The following is a 23,457-nucleotide window of genomic DNA, read 5'->3' on the forward strand; positions in this document are numbered from 1 at the left end:
ATTATTTTTTTAGAGATATTTTTTTGTTTTCTAGTGAAAGGATTTTTCTACTACAAATAGTACTAATCTTAGCCAGAATCTGCATCTTATCACATTTGGTTTTTACCATAAAAGGTCAGTTTAACTGAACGCAAGCGTGGCTATACTACGATCGTGGATCTCTTGCAGCTGTAGAATCGCACATAATCAGTTTGCGTGGTATATCCGTCGCGACGGCATTTACTAGTTAGTTTATGCCCATAAAATGACGACGTCGGCATCCGATAAGGCGGCACGCTGTCTACAACTATTTATTTTAGTCGCCGCTTTAGTGAGGTGCAATGCTGGATACGAGAGTATTATTGGAGCAGGTGAAACTACTTTTTCCTTCCTTTATTAATTATTTTTAGATCTCGATCTCTTTATGGGTTTAATTTACGTTTTGGAGCAATGTAATCATAGTTTGTTCGCAGTTAGATAGCCAGTTTATATTAACAGCTCCACGGTGTTAATTTAGTTTGTGCGGTAAGCCTGATAATGACCAATAAAATGCCAAATTTTTTTAAAAGTGGATTTAAGTTATTTATAGGTTCGACATTTATTTAAAAAGAGGTGAATCACACTCAGTTAAGTTATGCCTAATAGTTCTGTATTAAAACAATAACAATTCTGCCTATGTTTGTAAGTTTTTTAAATTCTGTTATAAACTATTTGAAGTAATGTTATAAAAAAAGACTTGATTTTTAAAAGATATTTCTGCATTATTTAAATATTTAGGAGACTTACATTAAATTTCTTTATTTTAATCAATAATGATATCTCTATCGAATACGTGAAAATAAATCTCAACTATTTTTAGGTCTATAGAAAACAAAAATTATTTTAAATCCTATTCAATGCTCAGTATACAGGGTGTACTAAGCTTTACGCCTAAAATATTACAACAGACTTACTTAAGTTCTAATTACCTTATTTATTCAATACAGGGTATAATAATAATATACAAGTAATAATAATAAGGTATATAACTTTTTGTTTTGATTTTTCTTAATATTACAACAAAATATAGCATGTTGGGATTTTTAATCTGGATGGAAACTGTGTATGTTTTAAAAAACCCTAAAATAGGTGTCCAATGAAATTATTTGAGAAACTTGTATATCTATTGCTATTCCATTCTATTTCAAAAGTTACTCCTTAACATTTTTCAAACTGATTATTTTATTTTCATTCAGAGAAATAGTAGAAATGAACGAGTGTTCTCAGAATGAGGGAGTTACTACCACCTTATTTGTTGGTTATAAAATTTTTGTACATAATAATTATAGCCTTAAGCATATCTTAGTTAAAACACAACTTTTGCTATAATATCCAGTGAAGTTAGGTGATGTAACTTTTCCTGGTCACAAACTAAGTATAAATAGTTTTTCAAGAAACTATTTTTTCAGTATATAATAGCAACATGCTCGCTTAACTAATGATATTTTTGACTGGGATTACTATTAAGTTTGGCATAAGCATAAGCATTTACTTACAATCAATTGCTTAGCATTTATATTTCTCCATTTGAATACCTAGAACAGTGTTACTCAAACTTTTGTCGTGACGGAACCCTTTTAAAAAACTAAATTTTTAACGGAACCCTAAACTCTAAACTAAAAACAAAAGCAGTTATATGTGAATTGTTTATTAATAATTATACAAAAAAAGATAGATACAGTAAGTAGTGAGTTAGTAAGCAAATGATAACACTAAGTTCATTTAATGCGAGGCATGTAATTGTTTTTTATTCCTCATTAACTGGGTAATGTCAGGCTTGATAGAAGAAAGTTCGGCATCCAGTCTATTGCGGTATTTTGTTTTTGTAGCTATAGATGCTGAAAATCCCGTTTCACACAAATACGTTGTTGGGAACGGCAGAAGAATATTCAAAGCTTCTGTGGCAAGTTGTGGATATTCATCACGAACCCTGCACCAAAAATCATTTAGTGAAATTGTTTTGAACAATGATTCCATGCTTGTATCCGATGTCATTTCTAGAAATGATTTGACATATTTTCAGGCTTCTGCAATTTAGATGAAAAAGGGTTTTGAATCCATGAGTTTATTTTCAGTTTTGTATTCTGTTCTTCAGGAAAGTAAGATTCAAAAGTCCCTTGCAGATCATTGAAATATTGCACCAATTCAACAAATATTTCATTTGGAAATATTTCTGTATCATTAAGACTATGGTGACTAAGGAAGTCACTTAGCAATGAAAAGCTTTCGATTTCTCTCTTACCAAAACAAGTAATCCAAAAATGTAATTTTCTTTTAAAGGCAGTTATTTTGTTGTTTAATTCGTTAAGTTTTCCAAACATGTATGCTAAAAATGCTAGTCTAAATAACCAGCTTTTATCAGACAAACGGTCTTTTAAATTAAAAGGAACATCTGTAAGAAAAGCTTCTAATTCTGTTCTTAGTTTAAAAAGCCTTGTCAAAGTTTTACCCCGAGACAACCATCTCACTTCAGTATGGAGCAGTAGTGTTTTATGTTCGCTACCATAATCTTCACATAATTTTGAGAACAATCGAGATTGTAGTGGACGTGACTTGACAAAATTGATTATTTTTACTGACTCATCAAGAACCAATTGTAGATTTGGTGACATTTTGTTAACCGCGAGTGATTGTCTATGCAGGATGCAGTGGCTGGAACTACAATTTGGCGCTTTAATTTTTATTCGTGATATTACTCCTGCTGTTCTACCTGTCATTGCCTTGGCTCCATCGGTACAAATATCAATGCAATCATTCCAATCTAGTTGGTTTTCTTCAAAAAATATGTCAATCGTGTTAAAAATCTCTTCTCCGGTTGTGGTAGTAGGCAACGATGAGCACATAAGCAAGTCTTCTTCAAGTGAATGTTTATATGGATATCGGACAATTACTAGCAAGATGGCCAGTTCAGCAACATCAGTCGACTCATCCATTTGCAAGACGAATTTATTATTTTGAAGCCGTGAAACCAGTTCTTGTTTTATGTTTGCTGCGATATCCCCAATTCGGCGCGTAACTGTATCGTTCCAAAGCGGCACTGTAGAAAGATGATTTACAGATTTTTCGTCGAGCATACATTTTGTTATATCTACCACACATGGTTTCATTAGCTTTTCAGCGATAGTGTGCACATCTCCTGCTTGGGCAATGCGGTAACTAACCAAATACAATGCCTCCGTGGCCTTTTCATTCACAGTCTGAGTCGCATACGTCATAGTTTTTTGGCTTCTTAATAATTGTTCTTTTTTACGTAGAAAAAATTCTTTACTTTTGTTTTTGAAGTCGCGATGTACAGTTTCTAAATGTCGGCGCATCTTAGCAGGTACCATCGAACTATTAGCAAGGAGTTTGCTGCACAACATATAAAGAGGTGATTCGTTGGAATCAACAAATCCGAGATTAATGTATGATTCGTCATACTTTCATTTTTTCACCTTCAGTGTGTTATTAGATGTTTTACTACTTGAACTTGAAACCATAAAAGTAGAACTTGACGCCGTCATATCACCTGGATTTGAATTTGACGCATCATCCAAGCGAACCACATTTTTTGCAACACCTTTAAGCCTTTAAATTTTGCGGTACGTTGCTTGATTAATAAATTCTCCGCGCCAAACAATCCTCCTTTATATTATACCAGCAACCATCGAATCATCTCGAATTCCTCAGAAACTTCGGAGAGCCAGACGATTTTCTCCGAAGTACGCGTCGACGCACGAGCACGAGAAACAGCGCGACGAAGCGAGGTCATTCGATTGCTTATAGTCCGGGGGCGAATGGTGGCGTACGAGTAACGCTGTAACATTTCGATGTAATATCTCATAGCTCAGCTCGTATATGTACCAGTAACACCTATAAGTAGGCGTTTCGTTTTTTTTAAATAATAATAATATAATTTATTCAACATAACAAATACATGCTTAATACAGGATAGATATAAACAAAATTAATCTGTAGTACCAATACAATAAAGTACACCTAGGTGCAAGCACCTGTATGTGCATAACTTAAAATTAATTATATTACTATAAGGGGCCCCATACCACTAATTTACATAAACCTGAGGGGAGTGCATTTAAAATACAGGTAAAACAACTATAAGACACAAATATTAAAAATTTCAGAAGAAGAGGAAAACGTTAATAGTTATTTATAGAAAGTCAAGGTTTTGGTTGTTTATTTTTATCTCAGGTAACTTTATTCTTATAGGGTCCACTTTAATACATGCATTCATTTATTATGACTGCTGGCGAGCGGAGCACCGGGGCTCCGCGGAGCACACTTTGAGTAACGCTGACCTATAATTATAGAAGATACTATTCCAAAGATTAAAATCTTATTATAGGCTCTATTCGAGTGTGAATTGTTGGATTCCGCGCATTTAAGGTGCTTCAAAATTTGCGTCAAAATTAGATTTGCAACTAATTTTATTTTTCTGAGTAATGTATTTAATTTAATTTTTAATTTTGAAAATAGTGTCATTTTTTATCAATGAAGTATTCAAATTGAAGCAGGATAATTCAGCTACCAAGCCAGCAGTTAGATTAGCTAACTAGTAAGCCTGCTTAAGATTTACTTAAAAAATAGAATTTGTGGTCGTTTAGAAAACCAATTTTTTTTTTTTTTTTTTTTTAATTAAAATTGTGACTTATATTTTTTATTTAAGCACAAGGTGGACTTAGACAATTCAGTGAGAGATTTAAAGTGAACTGTATTTGTGTGAATAAAAGTAAATGTGGAAAGGTCGAAAAACCAGCCTTTAAAGATCCTTACCAGGTGTCTGTATCCGGCTTCAGCAGGCCTGCTCTGGACTTCTTGGGTCTTCTAATTCGGGTTTAATCACTAAGAGTAGTTGCGGGTTTGATAAGTAAATCACGATCTGTGATGCGGTAAGATTAAGACAACAGTTGCGGAAAAAATGTATAGATCACGACACTGGAATCAATGCGCGATGATCAAGTGCTAACAAGGAAGTCCTCTTCTCTCTGGTCTCCGTTCAGCACAAACCAAAGGAATTCAGAAATTTAAAGGCTATCGTATACGCGTTGATTTGTTGTTGTTAAGACTTAGAAAATATTATTTAACTTGGTAATAAAGGAGAAAATTAAATTAATTGAAATGGTAGTTTTAATTTGGAGAGCAAAACAAATAAATATTATAAAAAGAAAAAATCTAAACTATTTGGACGTTCACAAACTAAATGTGGACGGACCAGAATTTCTTATAGGTTATTTATTATAAAGTTGATTAAACTCTGTTCGACCATTTTTTTTGGACTTGACAACAAAATAAAATGAGCATCGTCAAAGTGAAAATCAATAAAGAGAAATCAGGAATCAAAAAACGGCTCACTTTAAACTTGCATGAATGTCTTTGACTGCATTTAACAATATACATTTATACGTCTGATGAACAAAGATCTTGACTGAGGAAATAAAAATATTAACTTGCAACAAGTCTAAATCACGGCTTAGTTCCTCTCTCTACTAACTACAGTCCAACCCAAATTTATCTTAGAGATGGCAAGCGTACTAGTAGATGAGAAATTATGAAATCGCTGAAGCATCGTCGATGTCGATTTTGAACTTAGGGCTTTGCCTATAAAATCCTTTTACATGTTATTGCATTGATAATTCGTAAGAACAAAATTTATCAGACTTCTATATATAATTTTTAAAGTGCCACTGTCATTTCCCTAGATTTTTGTATTTTGAGACTAAGCGTCTTTTTCCTTCAGTCCATTTACTCCTACTATTACGAACGAACAAATTACTCTGGAAATTAAACTATGGTTACTTAAAATAATTATAGATACAACGTCCAAAATAAATCAGATGCGTTCATAAAATTTATAAAGCAACCTGTGTGTGTGCATTTACTTTCCTAGAAAGCGATCCCTATATATAAATGTGCATGATAAAGCCCCAGCTTTTGCATTTAGTATTATAGTCGTTAAATATAAATGCAGACGCGATTTAGTAGTTACTTACACTACAATGGGGGTAGGCAGCACTTACTCCTCATGGACGTGGTTTGTGGCTGAGGGGTCGAGGGCTCTTTAAAAGGTCGGAGAGTTCTTAAGTGCACTACCTGTCGACTTAGGTTTTCCCATATTCATAATGAGAAATGATTATCATAGGTATTTATCATGTATGTATATATGAAAGGTTTAAAGACATGTAGTAATGACCTCAATTACCGTTATACGTTATACAGGGTTAAGTTCGTTGTTAAACTTCAAGGAGTGATTTTTCTAGTAATTTTAAGTTTTATATAGCCACAGGTCCGGCAATGTTTCCTTCACAATAACGAGTGTCAAAGTTTTTTAAAAACAGTATCCCTTATCGTAAACATCTTAATAATATATTCTAATTTTTTTAACAAAAATATATAAAGTAATAAAACGTTTGAAATACTAGGAAACAATTATTTTAACATGTATGAATTGAATTATATAATTTAAATATTTTATAGTAACAACATGCAAACGTTTAATAGAAAAAAATAAAAGTTATTTGTTGATATGCCTAGTTGATTGCAGCTAAACTGTGAAACGGAAAAAAACTTTAATAGTGGAAATGTTAATTGAGTTAGAGGGACTACTTTTTAAATTAGTTTGGTTGATACAGGGTGTCCCAAAAAAGCGTGGTGCATACTTTGAATTTTTTTTTTAATGGAACTACCTATATTTTTTTTCTGAAATGGGAGTCTCATTTGACTCTCTCTTTAACAATTGGGAACATATCACACACCAATTTGGTAATAGATGGATTGAAAGGCTAGGTTAGCTATTCAAATTAATTTTTGTATACATATTTATTAAACTTTATACTGTATAGGCCCCACTGAATAGCCTCCGATGTCACCGGAATTAACGCTTCTTGATTTCTTCTTGTGGGGAAGTCTGTAAATCTACGCAAGATACGGTGGAGCGCATACAAGAGTTTTTCAGACGTCTACTACGCTTCGTGCAATTAAAAAAATTTTCTAACACAAGGCTGATTTGTATTTAGAGCAAAACGGTAAACATTTTGAGCATAATTTGTTTTAATTAATGTTGTTAACGTTTTTGATAAATCCTTGATGTAACTGAAATTAATGGGGGTGATATTAATTTTTCTTGTGGCATTTCCCAACGGACATATTTGTAAGTCATTTTTTCTCTTACTGTAATTTTTGGATTTTCTCCAAGCGACTTAATGAATGCCAATTTGATTTCTTCATTTAAAACTTTTTTTGTTCTAGTTTATTTTTTATACTTTACGCTTACAGTATGCTTTAATAATTCTCAAGTAAAATTAAACGTTGTAATGCCTATAAAAAATAAGTGTAACTCTTCCTATAAGAACAAATTTTGAGAAAACGGTTACTAGATATAGGGTGTTCTATTTTTAAAAAATAGCGCAAAATTTAATTGAAAATATCATTATTTGAGTAACGATTTTGATCACCCTGTATAAAAATAAATAAATTTTGGAATTTCATAAGATAAAATAAAATTAGCTAAGGACTCTACATAGATTTTTTAAAAAGATAAACAACGTTGGTGGTAAATATTAATATTTTAGTGAAACATTGATTTTCGTTTAAATTGCTTTAAATTGTCAATAACTAGGCATTTTAGCGCATTTTAGAGCAAAACAATTTTAGGGTCAAATGTGACTCCCATTTCAGAAAAAAAAAATAGGTAATTCCAATTAAAAAAGTTCAAGGTATGTACCACGCTTTTTTGGGACACCCTGTATCAACCAAACTAATTTTAAAAAGTGGTTCCTCTAGCTCAATTAACATTTCCACTATTAAAGGTTTTTTTCCGTTTCACGGTTTAGCCGCAATCAAGAACCGCGATATTAAATGAACACCCTGTATATACATTACTATTTCGCTCAAATTAAGGAACATTTATTTAAGCATATCGAGGGCTTTCAATAAAACTAAAAAGTACTAAAATATTGTAACATGATTCAGGAATACACTGGTTTTTTATTGACAACATAAAAATTTTCACCTAACTCCCATTGATTATCATTTAGCTGTTTCCAGGGTAAACAACAAAACTGATTAAATTTTCACTATCCGTGATCCCATGAAGACCTATAGAACAATTTGGAAATGTTTAGAATTTTATACATGTTTTTGCCTATAGAGACCAATCATTTTAGGAGTATACTAACATAGTACTGTTGATCATATCCTGTGAAGTTTACCTATCGATTTCTTCTGCATAGATAATGTCTTTGCTGGTAACATTTCTTGATCTGGTATACTTTGCAGGTTTCTATAGGCTTAATTAAAACAGGTTTCCTCTCTTTTCCTTCAGTTGTGCATTAACTCGCACCTCTGAATTTGCTGATAATATCCTTGATGAATAACTCTAATATTGTCTTCATCTTCATATAAAGGGTGTTGCAAAGCTAATGGAAACTTTAGCTTCATGATTAAATTTCGAGGATTCTACCATGAGCAAGAATGTTCGACTTTATGAATGTATGGCTTGACCCTGATACTAAAGGGAGATCTTCCTCAGGTGTCCGAGATTTTAATTGGGATTGGTACACTTGTTGTAGATGGGCTTCATCGCATTTCATCTCTAAAGTATTGCACCGGTACTATCGTGCCGAAAAAAAAACTGGGACAGCAAAATATTCTTAATCTCTTGGTCTATTAGAATAATATATTTTGATGTTGTCAAAGTTAATTTAATTTTATGACAGCCGCATCAACAAAATCGTTCTTTCAAAATGCCTGTATTATCTGCTCAACAAAAAGCGATATTATACACTCGTCTGATGGATGGAGTTCTTGTAACAAGGATCGCAGAAGAATTGGGCATTAGTAAAATTACCATTTCCCTAGCTAAGGCAAGAATATGGAGCATTTGTAAGATATCCAGGTTCTGGTCGACCAAAACTTTCAAACGACATTCAAGATAGAGAGTAAGTTGGCTTTCTAAGAAACAATCCATTTGAAACAGCAATAAAGGCGAAAGAAGGGACGCATTTTCCTGGTTCTGCTAATACAGCTCATAGTAGGATAAGAAATTCGGAAATTAAAAGTTGCTGTGCAACAAATAAAATATTTTTGACTGAAGCAAACAAACAGAGAAAATTAGAATTTGCCCATTAATATGCACACCAAAACAACATATGGGAAACAGTAATATTTTCGGATGAAAAATCCTTTCAATCGTGCAATAATGGCAAAATCCGCGTTTACAGGCCTTCTATTACTAGATATGATGAAAGATATGCGTTCCTCTTGTTCTTCTCTGTCTTTCTTATCACGTTCTTCTTGTTTCATTTTGAGATCTGCTTTTAAGTTTAGTAAGTCTTCTTTCATATTTCGCTCTGCATTTTCTTTCTTCAGGTCGTCTCTCATAGTTCCGATCAACTCTTGATGTTTCTTATGTCATTTTTTCTATTTGTTATGCTGCTTGTCCAACTTCTTAAACTAATTTATTTATTTATTTATTCACGGGATCTCCCTATTGTAACAAAAATTCAAAATAAATTATATCCTAACCCTAAATGTATATAATTATTCTGCCATCAACAAATATATAAATAAGATATGTAATGAACCTAATCTGAGTATTAAATACCAAAAATTTCTATACATTAACAATATACCTATCTTAATGTATATTAATATGTAGCAGCCCAATATATACAAATAAGATAAAACTTCCAGAAAAATTTAAGCATAAGCTAATCTTGGCCAAAAAAAAATGAATACAACAATATATATTTTTCCCCAATTGAGTAAAAAAATATAAAACACTCGTTGAGTACTATTTGATACTTAACACATGGTACTCAACGAGTAAACTCCCTCAGAGACCTTTTAAATTTTGAAGGCTTTAAACCCACTAAGGTGGGTTGGGTTGGGGGCTAATTTAGAGACTTAAAGACCTGAGTTTAAAGACCTGATTAAATCAAATGCCTGATTAAATCTATTTTCCAACATGTGGAGTCGATTAATTGGGAAAAATTTACCATAATTTGTATGGTGACATTCAACCAGAAAAAGGGACCTCTCTCTAAGGATTCTGGTATTGCACCTAAAGTTTATCCGCGATAATAATTCACGGCAATCAATAGCATTATTAATTAACTTGTGAAGTAATGTCATATCACACCTAGTTCGATAGTCCTCAAGAGAATTCATATTTAGCCTTGACTTAAGTTCCAATAAAGACTGATCTCGTACATTTAATCGCCAGGCCCAAGTCCTGAGAAATTTATTTTGGACCTTATCAAGACTGTAAATATGGTTAGCATAATAAGGTGACCAGACTATGGAAGAATAGGACATGACGAGACTTATGAATAAGTGTAAGATATAAAACTCTGAAGGCAGCTACTGAAAAGTCTTGATTATTTCTAGTTATAAAACCAAGAGTACGAAGGGCTTTACTAGACAAACTATCTATATGGGGTATAAAGGTCAGGGAACTGTCAAGCAACACCCCCAAATCTTTAATTAGCAATACTCTTGAAAGTATATTACCATTTATCTGGCAGTCAAATGAGACAACTTTTCTAGATTTAATAAAAAAAATGATAAAACATTTATCCTTATTAATATTATGTAAGACAGACCAATTATATAGAGAATCTATGTCTGATTGTAAATATTCTATGTCTGATTGTAATAGCAGCTCCATTATTTTCTCGGTTTTCATCATGACCTCAGTTTTTATTAGAAGTATCCACTAAATTAGACTTCCAGATTTCTGACAACAATTGTAACGTAATTCAGGAGCACACTCCTTTCTGGAACTTACTCTAGTAATATACTTTTGTGTCACGAAAATAATATTTTTTTATTGACAACGTCAAAACTTAAAAACCACAAAAAAAAATTGTCAAACAAAAACTGTCGTTAATTAATTGTATTTAATGTACACAGAAAAATAGATTTAAATGTCACAAAACGCGGTCCTTTATAGAGGTCCATGGAAAAATTTGAAAATACTTAGATTTCTCTACAGTGTTTTTGATTATGGAAACCACTATTTTGAAAAAAATATTGATAGTTAAATCAAGCAAATATACAAATTCTAGAAAATTTAAACTATCAGGATCTGCAATAAAACAACCTATATAGCCTAAATCGGGGCCCTAATGAGGCCTTTAAACAAGATGAACTACTAAAAAAGAACACGCTGTAAGTGAAAGTATAAAACTAAAAGTAAGTAAACTTAACTACAAAATAAGAGCAAAACAGTACAATAGATCTAATAGAATATTACTCTTGAGTAAAGTATCTTTGCTTAACACGCTATTTCTGACTAATAAATTTATTCAATTTTCTAGCTAAGGAAAACGGCTGATATCGAAATGAAAGGCCTGCAGCGGCATATACCCGAAGAATAATTGAAGTTTCAATCCCCTACAGTGATTTTATCCTTGGATTTGCCCTGTCCGATTGTCAATAAGAGAAACCAAATCCTCTATAAGATTGACTTTCTTGTTGAATATTTTTGCATTTTATTTGTCTTTGGAAGAAATGCAGAACTATTAGGGATTGCTTAGCATTAGAGAATGTGGTTTATTTATAGTGTAATTTTTAAGAAATACACACATCAAAATATTCTAGGAGGCAAAGGTATTAAAAACGAAGTTGTGTAAATTTAAAAAATTAGTGGTATAATAACCAAATGATGGTACGTATGCAAAAAACTTTATGAATTGAATTACAATTTACTTTTTTAACTGTCATATAAATTAATCATGTTTTTTTTATTTCAATTTGTTTGTCAACCTGGAACAATATTATTTATATTGCTACAGTAAGGTGATAAACCAATTATAATGTAGATAAATACTAAAAATTGTCCAGAAGATAACTAGGTTACTGATTAGATGACTATAATTTAAAACTTAAAATATAACTACATAGTAACAGTGCTGTATTGCTACCAAATTAAAATTATACAGAAAAATATTGTACTTCGATATAAATACCAATAGTATCAAATGTTATATAAATTTACTGCAGTATCTGCAAAAAGATCGCCATACTTTGACTTAGAATTATATAGGTTACACATTGAATAAACTGGTGAAAATTTTAGAATTATTTTAGAAAACTTAGAAGGTGTCTATAAGTAAAACAAATTTCCGAGGTGAGAATTCAAACGTGGTAACGCAAAATTAAGTGTTTCCAGTAAATCTGGGCAATCTAACTTTGCCATTGACTAATTAAAAAAAAGACTATTTGCGCAAAACTTCTATGTTTCATAAGCGAATCATAATTACATATTGCTAGAAGTTCGTCATTGAACTACGTCTAACGTCTAACGAACGTCTAAACTAAAAGAATGCAGGGGACCATACAATAGCAGCATACTCGCGTGAATTTAGAACGAACGTAAGGATTAAACAGTAATTTCACAGCATTTGTCTGCTGAAAATCCTTGGTAGACTGTACTATAAATCCAAACATCCTTAAAGAATCGACATAATAATCTGATAGTGCAAAACAAACGATAAATCTGCTATCAAACAAGACTCCTAAATCCTTAAAATGGTCGGATCGGGTAAAGGCTCCCAGTTTAGAATATACTCAAATAAAATTGGTTGCTTTCTCCTTGTATAACATACAACAACGCACTTTTTTATATTTTAGTGGAAGTTATTGAGAATACACACAAGTTATCAATTCGACATAAGTTTGTTTGAATAGCAAGACAACCGTCAATAGATTTTATTTCAGTAAACAATTTTTGCATCATCGGCATATATAGGAAATAACTTAAGAAAAGCGAAGCTTCATTATCATTTATCAAAATATTAAAAAGCAAAGGACCTAACACTAACACCTGACATGGCTAAATATTCTTTAGAATGAAAGCCATTTATTGCAATATACTGACAACGGTCTAAAAGGTAGTATTTAAAAAGAATCAAAACCGATTCAGAAAAACCAAGATTTGAATTTAACCAAAAGGATTTCCTGATCAATAGATTCCGCAATGTACTGCGTTTTTAGAATTAAGTTAGTTATTATTGAACGGTCCCTAAAAAACCTAATCTGATTCGTCACTAATTTATTTTGAACATATAAAATATTACGTCGTAAAGAATAATTTCGAAAATCTTATTACAAAATTGCAAATAATTGAGATTTGTATATAGTTTTAAATTTCTGATTTATCTCATTTTTTAAATATGGGACATAATCGGGATTTTTTCCACAAAGTAGGTAGTTTTTTTCAAATTTAAGGCACGCGTTATATAGTAATTAAGCGGCTTTACAAGAACAAAAGGGCAATCACCAATCAAGTATGCTGGAATTAAATCAGGACTCGAAGTTGGTTTTAATTTAAGCCTACGAATCGCCGATAAAATCCCTGCTTTTGTTATGCTGTTTATGTGTATGTTATCGGCGATGTCGGCCATATAAACATTAATGAGAACGTTAATGACATATTATTGTAAAAAATTTATCAGAAAAAAGCTTCTCCCTAATTGCTAAAAATTATTTGGATGGACACCAGCAACAAAATGTCAGCTTTAATTGCGTTTACTCGGTTTAATTAGTTATAACTTTTTTATTGTAACAGAGTGGCAAATTGGTCTTGGCAAAACAAGCTCAATCGTACAGCGAACTTATTTTGCCAACTAATTGACTTACATGGCTTGTATTTTACACTAGAGAATTGTATAATTCTATCTAAAACTTTTCGTATTTGACTCGTAGAAATAGAGCTTTTGTTTTACTCCGATGCAAAAGCTTATCTGCAATGTCTTCTATTTTCTGGACTTGTTTACTTTGCGAGTTTTAAATTTCAGATCAATAAAATAATAAATTATATGACTAGACTCGCTCCGATAATAAACTTTTTATTCGTTATTATATTTGAAATGGAGATGGCGCTGCAAATTGAAAAGCGTGGTTGTACGTGGTCTCTTAATTTCTTATCAAATAATTTGTGAGTAAAGTAGTGAATAGTTCCTGGAAGTTGTGTTAACGTTTAGTACAACTGTTTTTTTATAAGGTCAAATATAAAGGTGAAGATGCTAGCGACAAACAAGCTACCTAAATTCAGAAGACGGACGAGAGTTAGAAGAAATAGCGACAAAGTTCGACGGCTAACTAAGAAGCTTTAAAAAAAACCTTAGCTCTAGAAGTAGAGCTAAATTGATTTCTACTGACGCATCTAAGGAGACAGATGCGATAAATTCACTAAGGTTACAATTTTTAGACTTCGGTTCCATCGATCATTGATGGCATGCGGTACCAGATACGGTCGCAGTTAAAAGTTAATACAGCACCAATGTTATTAAAATAATAAAAACAAAGTCAAATAATAAAAAAAAAGAGGGAGACAAAGTCAATGGTCTCAAATTATGTTTATTTTTAAAAACGATTACACGTGTTTCTATCTAGAATTTTTAATACTGGTGTTATGGATTAAATTATAGGAGAGCTTGTACTTATTATAAAATTTGAAATAAATTTTATCAATTATACTTAATGGAAACCCATTATTTACTGCAATCTGTTTAATTGTAGCTAACTCTTTTTGAAAGGCGCTTGTTGATAATGGTATTTTGAATAACCGGTAGAAAAAGGAGTTGAATGCAGAAAATTTGTGAGAAAACGGGAAATTAGAATCAAACTGGATAATGTTGGCCGTCGAGGAAGGTTTACTATAAATATCAAAGGTGATTTTGTTGTTATCTCTAGTCAGCAAAAGGTCTAAAAAAGGAAGCTTACCGTCTTTTTCTTTTTCTAAGGTAAAAGTTAAATGTTGCTTAAATGTTAGGATGTAGAGAGTTTAAAAAATACAAAAAACTATCTAGTCTAAGTTCATCCCCACTCTAGGCCAAACAGACATCATCCACATACCGTTTGTAAAAAACAATGTCCTTGGCAAAGGTACTGCACATTATCTTACTCTCTAGGTTATGCATAAAACTCTCACTCAAAAATGGGGACAGACAAGAGCCCATCGCCAACCCATTGGTCTGTTTGAAGAAACAATCGTTAAATTTAATAAATTCAATAAACATATATATCCCTTAAAAATTATTCTTAACTGCCAATCAGGCTTTCGAAACACGTATAATACTACAACCTGCCTTATATTCATTCAGAAGAACTACAGAGGACTTAAAAAATATAATATGGCTAGCACTACTTGACTTTAGTAAAGCCTTTGATATATTCGATCACCAGATGCTATTGGCGAAGTTATACTCGGTTTTTTGGACAATACTGTTTTTGAGTTATATCTAAAGGAACGTGTTCACAGTGCTAAGACCATGAAAAATGGTAAATGTGAGTACTCTAGCTTTTTGCCTGTTACTAAAGATGTGCCTCAAGGCTCTATTCTGGGGTCTTTGCTCTTTTCCCTTTATATTGTTGACATAATTTATAACAGCCTTCAATACTCAAAAATGCATTAATTTGCGAATTATTCACAGGTTTATATTTCTTTTAACATGTCAGATATGTATGAGGCATAGGAGAAATTCTGACTTGAAGCGTAATTTGAAACAAATTCTTGAGAATTTTAAAATAAAAATTAATGTTAGTGTAGTAATTACGGAAAAGCGAATTCTAGGGGTGGTCTTTGACTTGACTCGGTCTTGTCTTCCCTGCGACCGATTAAAAAGTTTGTTTCAATACAAGAGCCATTTACCATCTAAAACTAAATACTTATTATGTGTTTCACTTGTACTCTCCCTGATAGATTATGGTTATATTGTGTGTAGAGATTTTTTAACGGTTGTTTTATTATAGCATTCGTTTTTCTTTTAATTTATCCTATAGGGATCACATAATTCCTTATTTAAAGTCAAATTTCATAGTAAATGTGAGTCACCGCAAAAAATGTCCTATGTACAATTTATATATACTTCAAAATGGCGGCGGGAAGCCATTTTGAAGTTTTACGAAATGAGCTAAGAACCAAAAAGTAGTATTTAGGTTGCTAATGATGTCTGCCAAATTTCAAATTTTCATATAGACGCATCCAAAAGATAAGAGGAGGGGACAATTAAGAGCCGCACTGTATAAATTACTTGTATTATAAACATTTTTATATTGTTGATATTTTCTAAATTTATATGTTTATAATGTTTGTTATGGATAATAAAATATTTGTGAATTTGAATTTTTTAGTTCTCTTTATTTCAGATTTTTTAGGATCAAAAACATATATAAATATAATACTTACTTATAACTTATCTACCTTATTTAAAAAAAAAAACTTTTGTAGTGCACTAATGTCGTTTAAGACACTATAGAGCTTTTCCTATATAAGGAATAAGTATAGTGGCTAATACTAATAATAAAACCATTAATACTCAGAAACTAGTTAAACTATAGAGGTTGCGTGCATTAGATGACACCATGAAAATCATATTAAAGTTTCGCATTCTTTTGGAATTACAGGAGTTTTTGTTGTGGATGTGATTAAATTCTACTATTCTACTAATTAAACTAAATAGGCATTACTCTGTAGCTTCTGTGCTAAAAAATATTATAATTGTTAATACCTTTCCAAAAGCAAACCCAACCAAATGTGATTGGGTGGTTCTTTTAGGGTGTATATAACAAGTAGGGAAGAATTGTCAAAAAAAAAAACCAAACTTCGGGCCAATCTGTCAAAAGAGATTTGGAATAGAATATTACCAAGCAGTCAAAAGAGATATTCATGAACTAGGTATGAGATAATTAATTTGGGAATGCAAGGATGTACTGGATAAATTAAAAAAATAGCCAAATAGTTCTGAGACCCAGACTATAGCAGGACGGTATTTTGTTGTATTTTGCGCGCTTTCTTTCAAGGTCTTTATTTAAATTATGTCTCTTTATAATGTATGAGATTTTCTTGCAGTTGTTTCTATAAATCAGGAATTAAAAAGAAGGCTGAAATGGAATACTACCAAGTGGTCCAAAAGCTGGAGAATTTGCAAGGATATTAGGGATATGGCGGAAATTAATTCAATTTTTCTGCGATTTAGAACATAGCAGAGTAGAGGAGTTTGTATTTAGTTTACTTTACTTCAGCGTTTCGACTTATATTATATACTTTAATGAACTTTAGGGTTTTCTTGCAATTTACGACGCCAAAAGGCATTTAAAATATTACGATCCCAAGTTATTCCAAAAAGTCATCTAGGTATCCAAATTCCTAATAAATTTAAATAGTTAAGGATACTTTGACAAGCTGTGCCAGACACAGCAGACTGAAGCAATTTATTCTTTTCGTCAAAATTTCAATCTAAATTACAACCTACAGATTAAAACACCTCTCCATTATCTTCGTATAATCAAGAGGTAGTCTTAACTGAAATTGAATAGCAATGGGATTTAACCGAAATTAGTTTATTGACAGTTAAAAAAAAAGTGAATCTAAATAATTTTTAAGCTTTAGATTTTTATTTCAAGTTTGAAAGTTAGAAAATATCTAGAATAATAAATTACCAAGCAGTCCTAATTAGGTAAAGTAAGGAAGGCCTGAATAAAAGAAAAAGGAAAATTAGTTATATTGTGAAGAACTTTTAGAACACTTTTTAGGGTATAATCCTTATCTTAAGTTTTTTTTTAATTCAATTTTAAAAATGTAGTTCTACATTTAGGGTAAAGGGAGCTTAGATGGACCAAGAGAATAGTCGGACCATCGGTAATAATTTGCAAACAACGGCATCCCCTGACCGGTGTGCGTGGTGCTTGTCGATTATTATATTTAAATTGTCGAAAATTATATTTGAATTTATATATTTGAGTTTTTAAGGTACTTAGGTAAGTTTTTCATCCTTTTTTTATTTATTTTGGACTCCAACTATGTGCATTAGTGCCTTGTAGGACTTGAAGTGCGAAAGCCAAGTTTAAAAGTTCAGTAGTTGCGAAGTGGTCCGTCTATCCTCCCATTTGAGGATAGATTACTTAATAACTGCTAAATATCGTAACATAATACTAAATAAAAGATAACTTATTGCTTAGTAACTGCTGCTAAAAATATTAGAAAACAGTACGTACATTTCTTTAATAACGAGAGAAGTGTACCTTGGCAAGAAAACTTTAACTCTTAAGTACTACTTATATACATACAAATGTTTCAAGTAAATATTTACAATAAATAAAATTAAAAAAAATATTTTGTGTACTTGAGAATTATCAACTTCGTCGATATTGGAAAGAAAAGATCTTGGCGTTTCTTGGTCGTCATCGAGAAATTTCAGTAAATCATAGTACCATAATGAAGCATCATTGGTGCCAGATCCAGAGCGCGTAGATTCTTCTATCTTTTTCTTTTCTTTCTGGTACTTGCTGCGTAGGCCATTAATTTTTTTAACTATCATATCTCGGTTAGCACTTGCTTCTATTTTTTTATACAGTTATTTATTATAAGCGGCTGTTTTTTTATCTCTATTGTGGTAGTGTTTGTTCTTGATTTGCTAGAGGCGTGGTTCATTTCTGTAGACATTTATAAAGTCTTCCAAATTTTCTCGAACTCCACGCATCTCACTCATTTTAACGCCACAAATCGCAAGATGTGTGTACAAGCAGGCGGCAAGAACTACTACAGGTACTACCCACATTCCGCAACGAACGCCTGATGCCACACACCTTCAAGTAAACTTGCGCAAACGAAACTTTCTTGAGGCTTGTACAAGTCCAGACACTTGCGCAAAAACCTTTCAACATACGTTACTGTCTACTTGTGCAAGTCTAAGTTTGCGCAAGTATATCATTACGTGTATGGCTGGCATTATATTACTCTAGCATCCAATAAATAAACTCCACTGTATACTTTAAAGCTAAAAGCAAAAAAACATTTATATTATATATTAGTGTTTAAACATTCTGCTCAAATTTAAAATATTATCAATCAAACGAAACATTTAATAACGTTTCAGTTTTCAGCTTCATAGCCCCGCATTCAAGTTGGCAATATAAAGAATTCCAATCTGTGTTACTTATATACCCTATAGAGTTTACATTTCTGGAGGATCGGGTCTCAATTTGGATCGCTGCTTTGGGAAGGGTTTCGCCCGTAATCCCCAAGCCAAAAGCACTCTGACCGCAATAGCATATCCCCTCGATTTCTTTTATAGCTTTACAAGAGAGATGCTGTTTTAAAGGTAAAATAATAAAATTTAGATTGTACAAAGACCAGTGTATTATATGTTATTGACTACGTACAATTTGTTAGTTTTAGAACTCGCGAAACTAGATAAAATGTGAAATATTTATTAAGTGGCCAGGAATCAATTAAATTTAACTAAAAACATAGTTCTAGCTAATGCCAACCCTCAGATAATGGGAAATAATGAACCAGTTCAAAGAGCAATTATACGTATCAATTGGTGCTCACGCGCATTTAACATCAAACAGACAATAACAGAACTAAACTGGAAAGTTCGAATATAGTTTTGCATATAAAACTGCCTACGATAGAAGTTAGATCAACAAGAAGCTTTTGTAATATTTTGGCTTAAATTTCCTTTTTGCTGCTATTGCTATAGTTGTTACAGAATATTTATATATGAGGCTCCTTCAAAATGGCTATGGTAAACAAATTTTTTCTATTAATAAGGTTTGCAAAAGAAAAAAAACAGTAGTCAGTGATAAATAATTTATTAAACAGAAAAAAACAAAGTCAAATAAAATTAAGGAGTTAAATATAAACAATAATATAAAGGCTGTCCCAATAAGAGCGCACGTTTTAGTTGGTAAATAACTGCATTTTCAGCCTCGTCCTCTAAGAAGTACGGTCCAATTACTCCACATGTCCAAAGTCCGCACCAAACAGTGACTCTTAATGGATGCATTTTCTTCTCATGAATGACTCTAGGATTTTCTACGCCCCAAATTCGGCAATTTTGTTTATTAATAAAGCCTAGTGTGCCTCATCGGTAAACAAAATTTTTTTCGAAAAATCGACATCTATTTATTGTTTTTGCAATACCCAAGAAGAAAATGTACGGCGCGTCGCATGGTCCACTGGCTTTAATTCTTGGATCAATTGAATCTTATAGGCATGTAAATGAAGATCTTTTGTTAGAATTCGGTGGGTAGTGCTCTTCGAAATGTGCAACTGCTGTGCTTGATGACGGATAGATGTTCCCGGATTCTCGCCAACACTTTCACGCACTGCCGCAATATTTTCAACAGAACGGCTAGTACGGTGACGCACTGGTGTTTTTACATCCACGACAGAACCATTTTGTTCAAATTTATCAATTAGTCTTTGCACAGTCGTGTGATTTGGTGCATCGTGTCAACCAAAAATGCCCCGCAATTTACGAATTGTTTCCGCAAAACATTCTCCATATTTGTAGTGTGTTTTAACAATAATTATTCGTTGTTCGACCGTATATTCTTCCATGGCTACTAATCGCAAACTGTTTACATTATTCTTTTCAGTTTTTTTTTTGACATACTGCGATAAAAAAAGAATGCTGCGCAATTCAAAACGTGCGTTCCTATTGGGACACCCTATAGTTTCGGATCCCCACGAAATTGCAAATTGTTTTAATCGCCATTTGGCTAGTATAGGTAAACAAATTGCTGAGGAGGTTCACACGGAATTGCAAAACATTCCACGCTATATTCAAAACACTGCAAAAAGCTTATATTTAGAAGTAGTTACCGATAAGGAAATCTTAGATATAGTAAATAGTTTAAAACGCAATTCTGCCCCTGGAGATGATCAGGTTACAGTTAATAAATAATCTTTGCATTTTGCTAGTTTAATTTTAATTCCTACAAAACAGGTTAACAATGTTTTTACTTCTGGAGTTTTTCCTGATGAGTTTATAATTCATTAAAATTGCGCCTATTTTAAAGTCGAGTTTTCAAGACTCTATGAGTAATTATAGACCAATTAGTTTGATAACTACCTTTCCAAGAGGAATAGAACGGGTCCAAAAAAGGCGAATGTTGGGATTTATAAATAAATATGTGCACAGAGATAAATTTCAGAATGGGTTTCTAATAAATAGTAACACGCTAAGTGCCACGATGAATTGTGTAAATGATATAAGCAACCAATTGTAAAATAAAAAACTGGTAGAGTATGTGTATTTATTGATTTAAAAAAGGCTTTTGACGTCGTTACCTGAAATGTGCTGAGTCTTAGGGGTTCTGGTTTGACTGGTCAATATTCTACATTTGCAGATGACACAGTTTTGGTGTATAGTGCTAGTGAATTTGAAAGCCTGGAGCATATTGTTAATACAGATCTTGAGAAGTATTCCAAATTGTTACTGTGCAATAAACTTAAAATTAATATTTTAAAAATACATTTCTTAATTTTTAAACAAACAAATTAATTTTTCTAGAGATTCGGTTATAAAAATCAATAATATTTTAATTGAAAGGGTAACACACAATAAATATTTGGGGCTTATTATAGTTGAAAACTGGAATTGGAATTGGAATACATAATGTATGTAACTAGTAAAATTGTTTCAATGCTAGCCGCTATCTAGAGTTCGAGACTATTTAACATTTAAGAGCAAGGTGTATATTTACAATTTTTTTTTTCTGTCGTATTTCAGATACCTTCTCCCTTTGTGAGGTTCATGTGGTCAAGTACATTTCAATAAAATGTAGATATTGCAAAATAAGATTCTGAAGGGATTGAGTGTCTTAATGCTAAAAAAAATTATTTATATTTAAGCAGGGTAAATATATGTTTAAAGTGACTAATAAAATCTAAAAAACTAATGTAAGAGTGGTCTTTTTCGAAAATATTCATGAACACTATACGAAAATTCAACATGATACTAGGACAATAATATTAGGAGTAGCATAGAGTTACGTAATCCAACTTATCAAACCGCAATAGCATATAATAGTTTGCCAGAAGTTATTAAACATATGGACTCATAACACACAAAAATTTTCAGAAAAACTTTTAAATTATTTGTTAGATTAGGTACACAATATAATTTGTGAGTTGTTATTCTCTAATTGGTGTTTAGTTAAATTGTGATTGTGAAGATTTAATTAATTTTCTTTTTCTTTAAATATTATAATATATTTTAAATTGATTAAGGTTACACACTATTAATATTATACATATATCCTAGGTACCAGTGTGTTTGCACTGTTTTGAGGATTTTTGGTATTGTAAATTTATAGAAAAATTGATAAAGAAATTTAAGAAAAAATTGATATATTCTGTCATCTGCAAACAATTTATGTATGTAAAGGGTCACCTAAGTTTATATTATTTTATATAGTATGCTACTTAGGGAAGCATATTTTCTTAGAATCATATTATTGCATTGAAACAATTTCCTCACATAACCACTAATAAATTTCTTGGAGGAAATAGCGTAAAAAAACCCTTTGTGTACAAAACTGACTTAAAGTCTATATACTAAATTAGGACAACTAAAAGAATTATTATCAATTCGGACCAGTATTGCTTTATTTTATTTATTGTTTTAGAAGTCATAAAGTCAGTGGTAGATGAATCTGAAGGAAAATTGTATAACAATTATTTAATATAATTATTCCATCCTCTCTAACAAAATTAAACAGAGAATCTTCACTAAAACTTTACAATTAGTAGTTGAATTCCAAATGCCTTTACTTTTGTTAGGTTAACAATTTGTACAAATATTTACGAATACCAATAGTTTTTAGACTGACACCTGTACACATATAAAACCAATTTTTAACAACAAAATAAACTTTTCCTTAAGAAAATAGGCTTTTTACGATAACTCAATAAGAATGGCAATTGTACAAATCCTTTTCGGAATAATATGCTGCCTTTTAACGCTTATTTGCATGCATTTAGCTCTACAGCTCAGGATTAAACATTTTTAGTGTTGGTTTTTTTCACGCTTATATTTATTTCGGTTTAAGATTTTTTTCTTCCTTCGGTCTCCTTTTTTCAAAATGAATTTAGAAAAAGAATTATTTATAGTTTAGTATCTTTTGAACAAATTGATCAAATAATTATATATATATATATATCTATATATATATATATCTATATATATATATATCTATATATATATATATCTTATATATATATATATATATATCTTAATACATATAAAAGAAGTAAGAAGAACAAAATCAAAATAAAAAATTTTTTTTTAGAAATATGATTTCTCGGTAGTTTTTTTTTGCGTAGAGGTCTAGCAAAAATTAAATAATAAGTAAACAAATCTTGTATAGGGACTCTTACTCATATAAAAACTTAGATATTACAATTTTTTTAAACCTGAATAACATTATAAAAAAACTCTAATTAAAATTGTAATAATTTTATAAAAATACAATTTATTTTATTACTCTATTATATTTTAACCCAAACATTTGGGTTTTTATCCCAAAATAATAAATAACAAAATAATTTGCAACACGATACTTATTCGGACCATAAAAAACCCTTGGAGAGCTTATCGGGAAAAGACAAATGGTCGACAAAGGATTCGGCATAAATTTATG

The 23,457-nt window shown here is 31.5% G+C and overlaps 1 protein-coding gene across 2 annotated transcripts in view; it reads left to right on the forward strand.

Moving 5' to 3' along the window:
- Positions 1-206: 206 nt before the first annotated feature.
- Positions 207-23,457, forward strand: part of LOC126741290 (opioid-binding protein/cell adhesion molecule homolog) — a 101,180-nt gene continuing 77,929 nt past the window's right edge. Inside the window, exon 1 of one of the 2 annotated variants that reach the window (XM_050447679.1) lies at positions 207-350. In XM_050447679.1, the coding sequence (XP_050303636.1) occupies positions 245-350 (106 nt within the window). In that variant the 5' untranslated portion in view covers positions 207-244. Of the gene's footprint in view, positions 351-444; positions 505-23,457 lie in introns of those variants that run through there. The other variant, XM_050447687.1, reaches the window with a different exon arrangement.

This window comes from Anthonomus grandis, chromosome 1 (assembly GCF_022605725.1).
Source record: "Anthonomus grandis grandis chromosome 1, icAntGran1.3, whole genome shotgun sequence".
NCBI lineage: Eukaryota > Metazoa > Arthropoda > Insecta > Coleoptera > Curculionidae > Anthonomus > Anthonomus grandis.